The sequence below is a fragment of the Pseudorca crassidens genome, chromosome 3, assembly GCF_039906515.1.
Source record: "Pseudorca crassidens isolate mPseCra1 chromosome 3, mPseCra1.hap1, whole genome shotgun sequence".
In the NCBI taxonomy this organism is placed as follows: Eukaryota; Metazoa; Chordata; class Mammalia; order Artiodactyla; family Delphinidae; genus Pseudorca; species Pseudorca crassidens.
Genome location: NC_090298.1, coordinates 26,451,669 through 26,462,212, shown reverse-complemented (window position 1 = coordinate 26,462,212; position 10,544 = coordinate 26,451,669). Strand labels below are relative to the sequence as shown.

The following is a 10,544-nucleotide window of genomic DNA, read 5'->3' as shown; positions in this document are numbered from 1 at the left end:
AGACGCCATATCACTTTATGTGTCCCAAGCTGTGAAACTGACAAGATGTCACTTCCTCCACATTCTATTGGATAAATCAGAGAACAAAGCCAGCCCAGATTCAAGAGGTGGCGGAACAGACTCCGCCTCTTAATAGAAGGAGCTGCAAATAATTTGTGGCCGTATTTAATTTACCACGGAAAGTTATGCTATGGTCTTAAATAGAAAGACTCAATATCATAAATATGTCAGTTCTTTCAAATAAATCTGTACAGCCAATGTCATACCAATCAAAATCCCAACAGGATATTTCAAGAAACTTGATAAGATGTTCCTAAAATTCATATGGAAGAGCAAAGGGCTCAGAATCACTAACACAATTCTGAGGAAGGACAGGTCCTCACAGATATCGGGATTTATTATAAAGCTATGGTAACAGCTGTGTATTGCGACAGCAATTTGAGGAGAAATTCATGTGAAGTCCACAAGATATACAGCATCAATGGATGTACACAACCCAATTAGCTTTATGGAGCAATTTACTTTTATGATTTAATAGTGAAAATATACAAATATAAGATTATGTAAAGCAAAATTTTTCCCACTTTATTGAGATATGATTGACATATAACATTATGTAAGTTTAAGGTATGCAACCTATTGATTTGATATGCTTATGTATTGCAAAGTGATGACCACCATAGCCTTAGCTAATACCTCCATCACATAATTACCATTTCTTTATCGTGGTGAGAACATTTAAGATCTCCTCCCTTAGCAACTTTCAAGTATATAATACAGTATTATTAACTATAATCACCAAGCTGTACATTAGATCTCTAGAACTTACTCATCTTATAACTGGAAGTTTGTACTCTTTGACCAACACCTCCCCATTCCCCCCACCCCTAACCCCTAGCCCCTGATAACCTCTGTTCTATTCACTGTTTCTATGAGTTTGGCTTTTTAAGATTCCACACATAAGTGATATCATACAGTATTTGTCTTTCTTTGTCTGACTCATGTCACTTAGCATAATGCCAGCAAAAAATTGTTAAGGTATGCATCTAGATTGAGCTTTACTGAAAAATATCTTGATAGGTACAGCTTTTTACTTTTGGTGAGTTAAGAATATAGAAGAATTTGTACTTGTGGAAAAACTTAAACTCAATAAATGCTAATGATGTGCTTTTGAAGCTGGAGGGAGGGGCTTCCCTGGTGGTCCAGTGGTAAAGAATCTGCCTTCCAATGCAGGGGACAGGGGTTCAAGCCCTAGTCAGGGCACTGAGATCCCACATGCTGCGGGGAAACGAATCCTGCACGCCACAACTACTGAGCTCACGCACCTCAACTAGAGAAGAGAAAACCCTCATGTCGCAACTAGAGAGAAGCCCGTGCACCACAACGAAGATCCCGTGTGCCACAGGTAAGACCTGATGCAGCCATAAAAATAAAATAAATAAAATTAAAGAAAAAGAAGCTGGAGGTAGTTTCAAGAAAAGATACATGCACCTCAATCAATATTCATAGCAGCACTATTTATAATAGCCAAGACATGGAAGCAACCTAAATGTCCATTGACAGACAAATGGATAAAGAAGATGTGGCACAAATATACAATGGAATACTACTCAGCCATAAAAAAGAATGAAATAATGTCATTTGCAGCAACATGGATGGACCTAGAAATTATCATACTAAGTAAGCCAGACAAAGACAAATATCATATTGCTTATATGTGGAATCTAAAAAAAATGATACAAGTGAAGTTATTTACAAAACAGAAATAGACCCACAGACATAGAAAACAAACTTATGGTTACCAAAGGGGAAAGGGGAGGGGGATAAATTAGGTTGGTATTAACATATATACACTTTTATATATAAAATAGGAAATGAACAAGGACCTACTATATAGCACAGGGAACTATACTCAATATTTTGTAATAACCTATAAGGGAAAAGAATCTGAAAAAGAATATATATATATATATATATATATATATATATATATATATATATATATATATAACTGAATCACTATACTGTACACCTGAACCTCATACAACATTGTAAATCAAACTATGCTTCAATAAAAAACAAAAATCGGCAAAAAAAGGAAAGAAAGAAACTGGAGGTAGTTTGAAAGTAAACATAACAAAAATCCAAAGCCTATTACAGTGAGAACGGCGACTCTCTTGAAGTCAAGAAGGAATGAAATGACAATAGGCAGTAAAACTTTTTTTTCTAAACTTAAAAAAGGTTTAGAAAGGTCTCTCATACCAGCAGCTTCCTGCAGGTACACACCCACAACAGGAAAAGCCACCCACCATTTCATAAAACGAAAACCAATTATAGTGTGGGAAGTACAAACTGCAGAAAACCAGGAGTCCCTGGAAGAAAAATGATCCTGCGAGAGAAAGGAGGACACCCGGTTCTGCGCAGCGTCACTTGGTAAAGGCGGCCACCACTGCCCACAGCACCTCGTTGGTGCTGGCCTTCAGACACTCCACCTCAGGGTCTAAGTCCAGGAGCTGCCGCACCCGCTTGGTGGCTAAATCGTACTGCTCGTCCAGGAGGGGCGCGAACGCGTTCTCCAGGAAATCCGAGGTGTGGGCCAGGTAGATGAGGGCCAGCAGGCGCTTGTCCATGCGGTGAGGGTCGTTCACCCATTTGTAGAGAACAGCTTCCAGCACCTTCTTGATGAGGCGCTGCTTAATGTTGTTGTTGGTGAGGGGATGTGTCGTCATGTCAAAAAGAAGGAAGTTCTGTTTCTTGGTTGTCAATACGCTCCTGTCTACCAGGTTTTAAGCTAATCATTTCTCCATGTTTCTTAATTGATAATGCAGTTTTAATGAATTCCATGTCTCACCTAAACAAAAGCACTTAAAAGCTAGAGAAGAATTTCAGCTATTATTTTCTTTGTACTCTTAATAGGAATAGCAAAATGTGTTCACTGTAGCTTGTTTGCTTCTGGAGAAGTGGAATACAAGTGTTCTAGGATGGTCTGTGTTCCCAGAACGTAAACTTCTTGTGGGACAGGAATCATATTTTATTAATCTTTATAGCCGGGCACCAGGTATATTTCCTGGAACATAGTATTGCTCAATAAGTATTTGGAAAAGAGAATGAATAAAGTATTCAAATACACAACTTAGAACAGATTGCTAATGGTTTTGGTGTGAGGTAGATATGAGTCAAATTGTAAAATGATAATTCCTGGTACATTTCTATCAACATAAAGTTGTCAATAAATAGCCAAAGTATAAATTAGAGGTTCATTTCTTTTTATTTTTTAAATAAATTTTTAAAAGGAATAATTTTAGATTTATAGAAAAGTTGCAAAGATAGTAAAGTGTTTCCACATGCCCCACTGCTAAGTCCCCATTAATGCAGCACATTTGTCACAATTAATGAACATCGATACATTAATATTAACTAAAGTCCATACACTCTTCACATTTCCTTGGTTTTTGCCTGATGTTCTTTTTTTGTTCCAGGATGCCACCCAGGTTATTATATTACCTTTATTTGTCATATTTTCTTAGGCTCCTCCTGGTGGTGACAGTTCTCCAATCTTCCCTTGCTTTTGATGACCTTGACAGTTTTGAGAAGTAGTGGTTGTGCACTTTGTAGATTGTCCCTTTATTGGGATTTATCTGATGTTTTTCTCACGATGAGACTGAGGTTACAGGTTTGGGGGAGTGAGACCACAAAGGGTGCATACTATCAGCATGATTTATCACTGTTGGTGTTGACCTTGATCACCAGGCTGTGGGAGGGTTCGTCAGGTATCTCCAATATAAAGCTATTCCTCCCTCACCCCTTTCTGTTCTGTATTCTTGGACGGAAGTCACTATGTGCAGCTCACATTTAAAGAGTGGTGGGTTATTCAGTACTTCCTTGAGAGTGAGGTATTTACATAAATTATTTGGAACTGGAAGTTGTATTTTTCATTAAAGAATTAAATTGAGATTCTCAATAAAGATGGCTGGTTGAATAAATATTCTCTTCGTGATGAAAATGCTATGAAAATAAGAGTAAAAGGATTTCTATAGAAGCACAAACCCATAATAATAACAGGAAAGAACACAAGAGCAGTAAAATTTCGGATCCTGCAAAGTAGGTGAAAAAGTGGTAGGTGGATTAGTGGATGCAAGAAAGCTAATCCAAAACTGGCAGTGGGCAGAGAAGGGAGGTACCCTACTTTACATGGCAGAAGCCCAGAGGCTCAGAAATTGGCACCAGATAGCTGTGGGAATGGTGGTGGGGGGGGGGAGAAGATAATGGTAGGGCTAAGAATAGAAAGACTGTTTGAAAGTCTATTTAAAAAGCATCTCCAAAAAAAAAAAAAAAAAAAAGCATCTCCAGATCTCCTTCTCTACTCTGTGCAGTAGAAGATAATAAAACAGAGGGTCTCTGGACTCAGGGACACCAAGCACAGCTGAAGGAGGCAGGGATCTCCCACTGAAAACAGGGGGATTAAGTAAGAGTTTATGTCCTAGAATTTGGGACATTTCAGCTTTTTCCCTCCTCTCGACTCCCGGAATACTGGAAGCTAGGATTATACCCTCCAGCCAAGACACTGGAAGAGTCTTTTCTGGAAAATACCACCAGCCCAAAAGAAAAGGATGAAAAACACTGATATGAAGATTTCCCCAAAGAATTACAAAGAAGCCCCCACTTCACCACTGCCCACCATGCACACTTACAGCTTCCAAGTAACTTATTTGGCCTCTTTTTCCAAATATGAGCAGACTGCTAGAGAATGTCATACATTTGGGAAAAATTCTCTAATGTGAAACACAGAGTACAAAATAAAATATTAAAATAACAAAAAGATGTTTCTAATTCCTCCAAAGTGGAAACTACACAAACGTCTGGTCAACTGGTGAATGTCAAAACAAAATGTGGTACATCAGCACAAGGGAATACTCTGCAACAATAAAGAGGAATGAACTCCTGACGCATGCTGCAACAAGGATGGCCTTCAGAAACAGCACGTGAAGTGAAAAAGCAGACACAGAAGAACATATACTGTATGATTCTATTTATACGAAATGCCTAGAAAACGCAAATGGGTAGAGACAGAAAGCAGATTATTGGCTGATTGGGACTAGGGTTAGGAATGGAGATGAATTGCAAACGGGCACCAGAGACCTTTCTGGGGTGATGGAAATGTTCTAAAACTGGACTGCAGTGATGGTTGACTGACTCAATAAATATACTAAACATCAGTGAATTAGACACTCACAATGGGTGAATTTTATGGCATACAAATAACACTTCCAATAAACTTGGTTTTTTTAAAAAAAGGAACTCAGAGGACACTGAAACTATGAAGGGAGAAGAAAAATGTGGGAAAAAAAGGCATTACTGTTCTCAGAGAAATAAGAGAATATTGTATCCATAAAACAGGGAAAAAAATGGTCGTTTTAAAAAGAAGAATATTCAGAGAACAACAACAACAAAAAATACTAGGAAAATAAAAATTGGATGGCAGAACTGGAAAACCCAGTAGAAAAGTAGAGGATATAGTTAGGGAATCCAAAACTTAGGGCAAAATGGCAAATAACTGGACAATAAGAGAGAAAACTTAAGAAATTAATTGGTCAATCCAGGGGGCCCAACAACTAAATAATAGGAGCTCCAGAAAGGGTGAACAGAAGAGAATGATGAAGAAAAGTGTTGAACTTCCCTGGTGGCACAGTGGTTAAGAATCCACCTGCCAATGCAGGGGACATGGGTTCGAGCCCTGGTCCAAGAAGATCCCACATGCCGTGGAGCAACTAAGCCCCGTGCACCACAACTACTGAGCCTGCGCTCTAGAGCCCTCGAGCCACAACTACTGAAGCCCGTGCACCCTAGAACCCGTACACCGCAACTACTGAGTCCACGCGCCACAACTACTGAAGCCTGCATGCCTAGAGCCTGTGTTCTGCAACAAGAGAAGCCACCACAATGAGAAGCCCGCGCACTGCAACGAAGAGTAGCCCCTGCTCTCCGCAACTAGAGAAAGCCCACGCGCAGCAACAAAGACCCAACGCAAACCAAAAAAAAAACAACAAAAATGTAAGCCATCAATTTAAAAAGAAAGAAAAGGAAAGTGTTAATAAAATAACATAAGAGAATTTTCCAGGGCTGAAGAACATGAGCCTTTTTTCAAAAAAAGGCCCATTGGATATCCAGCCCAATGAATAGAAGACAAATAAATAAAGAAAAATAAAGAAAAAAGTTTTAAAAACCCATTAAGCAATAAAAAGAAAAATCCAAAAGACTCATTATCATAAAATTTCAAACACTAGTGCACTAGTGGTAAACAGAAGGCTCTAAAAGTTCGGGTTGGGGTGGATGTTAGGGGGAGACAGTTAATGAGCAGAAGAGTGTAAGAATGGCATCAAACTTCTTGAATGGGAGGTAGAAGATAATGAAGCTGCACCTTCACATTTCCAAAGGAAATTTTTACTCTCCATCAAGTGAGAGGGTAGAAAAGAGACAATTTAGACCTCTAGACATGTCCTTCCCAAGCACCTTTCTTAGGAAGCTATTTGGGAATGTGCACACACACATACCACAGTCACACGAAAGGGCTCCCTTTAGAAGGAGGATATTGGGATATTGGGATACATGGGGTTGAGGAAACAGAGGATCTAATAGAGGCAAAAGGAATACCCAGGGTGATGGCCAGTGGAAGTTCCAATACAACAGAGGAGCAAAGGCCCACGATGGAAGCATCTAGATTGTAACCAGAAGGTGGAGGCACTAGGACTGTCTTGGACTGAAGCAGGCTGGGGGTCCAGGATGTAGTTCTTCAGTTATTTAACATGTTTTGTATAAAATGTAATGAGAGACATTTTACAGAGCTGTTGAGGATATGGGAATATTTAGTCAGATATTCAAAGGAAATTAAGAAAATGTCGTCAAATAAGGCAATTATTAACTCCAAAAAACACAAGTTATGTAAGAAAGGATATATAATCATGCTACTTGATGCAAAAACATACTATGTACTACACATACATTGTCAAAATTAAGAAAACACTGAACATAGATTTAACAGATATTTAAGATATAATTTCATTGAGAAGATGGTGGAAAGGAAAGAGTGGTATACCTGAGCTAAAATCCTTGTTATCTGTAATTGGAAATCAACAGGTAAGTCTATTCCGATGAGTCAAGAGATACCAGTATATATTATGCATATTATTTAGAAATAAGAAAGTAAAATCAGAGAAAATATCTAAAAAAGTTGAAATTGATTACTTGGCAGATGATGGGAGTAGAAAGGTAAAGAAAAGAGACTGCTGTTTTATAAAAGTTACTTTTAGCAATATTTGATCTTTTATACTATTCAAACAGCACTTTGATAAAAATAAAAGTTGATTAAAAATAACACGTCATGGGCTTCCCTGGTGGCGCAGTGGTTGAGAGTTCGCCTGCCAATGCAGGGGACACGGGTTCCTGCCCCAGTCCGGGAAGATCCCACATGCCCCGGAGCGGCTGGGCCGGTGAGCCATGGCCGCTGAGCCTGAGCGTGCGGAACGGGAGAGGCCACAACAGTGAGAGGCCCGCGTACCGAAAAAAAAAACCAAAAAACAAAAAAAACACGTCATTTTACTGAATGCAAAAAAATGTATAAAGTTATACAATAACAAGAAACAGGAAACTTCAAATTATGGTATGAATACTCAATTTAATATACATAAAATTTTATTTAATCATATGAATTATACCAAAAAGACACAATTTGGAAAAGCCATTTTGCAATTTATGGTTTGCTTTACAAAACTGGAGTTTTGAAATTATGATAATTAATTCATGAAAAGTTGAGGATTTGATTCCTGCTTTCTGAAGTTTATTAATATTTAAAGCCTGAGTCTATTTTTGAAGTATAAAGAACTTTATCAAATTAAAGAGTGGCAAATCATTCCTCTCTGAAGAAAAACATTACAATTTGCATTCAAATTCCTTATCTTTTTAAAAGAGGAAAGACAGCATTTATTTTAGGCCTCATTATATTTACTATCCTGAGTCTGTAAATGGAAATTATATCCAAATGATGAATGTAATCCTGATTACTTCTTTCTTTTGGGTTAAACATAAGTTCACACACCCATACTTAAATATTAAGAAATCAGCAACAGTTATTTTACCCATCTGCAGTCTGAGCCCAATGATGGGACAGGCTTCCCGCCTCCCTTCCTTCCAGAAGCATTTACTTTGTTCCTAGTATTGGCTGGGTGTTGAGGATACAAAAAAGAATAAAATATGATCTTCTTCTACCGAGAAATTACAAGCTAGTGCCACTTTATACAACTAACCGTAAAACAACATGGAAAGGGTGAGAGGAACAAAATTCTACAAGAATAGAGAGGAATCAGAATTTACAGGGTGTCTGGAGACAGAGTATACTGGAAGACACTCTCCAAAGAGTACACTTTCTCTCTTTGACTAGGAGAGTTGGACAAGCCAAGGGAGGGGCCTAATGCCCGGGACCGAGGGATCAGCAAGCGCAAAGCATCCAAGGCCACGCAGGTACAGTGAAACGCAGACTACCTGGAAACCCTGCCTCCCAAGGTGGTCCACCTGTGGTCCCTGGTTACCCTGACTACACACTCCCCCAGAGTCACCCACACACACCGGGAGGAGGAGAGACACGCTGGGGTGTTTCATTAGAACCGGACATTCCTGGCTGGAGGGCAGGTGGGGGAGGGAGGGTGCTCTAGAGAACAAGCCATGCCTGTTTCATTTCTAGCACAAAGAAGAATGCATTGTAAGTTCATTCGAACAAATGACTGCTCTATGAATAGTGCTAAATTTAAATTTCTTGGACAAAAGGATTTTCCTCAGGTTCCAGACGACTCAGGTTAATGTGAGAAAAGACTTGACAAACAATTTATACATGCAAATTGGACGTGAGATGTTCTTTCGTTCAACAATTATTTATTGGGCATCTGCTATGGGCTTCCGTCAGTGTTCAAGGCACCAAGAACAAAAAAATCCTCACACTTGTGACACATATTCTAGTGACTTCTATTCATTTATAGTTCATCTTCCTGAATTAAAAAAAAAATCATTGCCAGAAATCAACTTAAAAATTCATGAAAAACAACAAGCATTAACTGTATAGCACAGGGAACTATATTCAATATTTTGTAAAAACCTAAAATGGAAAAGAATCGAAAAAAGAATATAGATATATATATGACTGAATCATTTTGCTGTTCATCTGAAACTAATACAATATTGTAAATCGATTACATGTCAATTAAAAAAAAATCATGAAGGCCAATTTAAGGGACTTACCAACAATACTGAAGAAGACTTAGATATAAATGTGACAAAATGATTTAAAAACCTGTATTAGAAGAAAATTGTATCATTGCCCTTTATACCATAAAACTGAAAGGACTTCTATGATAAATATGGTAGTCTAGTGCCACCTTGTGTTCAAATTACTCAATTACAATGTGATTTAATAGGAAAGATTCTGTACTGTATTCATTTCCTATTTTTCCTATTGCAGCTGTAACAAATTGCCACAAATTTAATGCCTTTAAAACAACACAAATTCATTATTTTATAATCCTGTAGGTCATAAGGGTGTAATGGATTGCAATGGGCTAACATCAAGGTATCAGCAGGGCTGTGTTCCTTCAAGATCCTAGAGAAGAATGTTTTCTTACATTTTCCACCTCCTAGAGGCTGCCTGAATTCCTTAGCTGGTGGCTCCCTACTATGCTTGGAGCCAGCAATGGCTAGTTGAGTCTTCTCATGGTGAATCACTCTGACACTGCCTCTCCTCTTTCACTTATAAGAACCCTTGTTATTACATAGGCCTCACCTGAATAATCTAGGATAATCCCCCATCTCAAAATCAGTTAATTAGCAAACAATTCCACCTGCTACCTTACTTCTCCCTTACCATGTAACAGAACATATTCACAGGTTTTGCGGATTACAATACGTACATCTTTGGGAAGGAGGCATTATTCCGCCTACCACAGAGTCTGTTGGTTTTTTTTTCTGGGGGCAAATATGCTACTGCTTATGCTTCAATCAAATGGTAAAGATATTAAATTAAAACTAGGGAGTTCTTGGACTTTATTTGGAACTTGGAATTGATGAGAAACAACAAAAAAATCTTTTACCAATGTCTATGGCACAAACCAAGAATTTAGAAACCACCCCCACCCCATGAATATTTACTTTACTAATTAGCTTTATAATCTTATCTAGAAAGACCCAAATTAAATATAAAAATATTCTTAAATTCTCCCATAAGGTTAACAACTGATTTCTCAGCAGAAACTCTTCAAGCTAGAAGGGAGTGGCATGATATATTTAAAGTGATGAAAGGGAAGAACCTACAACCAAGATTACTCTACCCGACAAGGATCTCACTGAGATTCGATGGAGAAATCAAAAGCTTTACAGACAAGCAAAAGCTAAGAGAATTCAGCACCACCAAAGCAGCTCTATAAAACATGCTAAAGGAACTTCTCTAAGTGGGAAACACATGAGAAGAAAAGAACCTACAGGGCTTCCCTGGTGGCGCAGTGGTT

General features: G+C 38.3%; 1 protein-coding gene across 1 annotated transcript in view; it reads right to left on the bottom strand.

The window, feature by feature from the left end:
• Positions 1–2,044: 2,044 nt before the first annotated feature.
• The window catches only part of LOC137221173 (Golgi phosphoprotein 3-like), a 31,952-nt gene continuing 23,452 nt past the window's right edge, over positions 2,045–10,544 (bottom strand). The window contains exon 7 of the mRNA XM_067730458.1: positions 2,045–4,005. Coding sequence (XP_067586559.1) covers positions 2,427–2,729 — 303 coding nt within the window. The 5' untranslated portion in view covers positions 2,730–4,005 and the 3' untranslated portion in view covers positions 2,045–2,426. The remainder of the gene's footprint in view (positions 4,006–10,544) is intronic.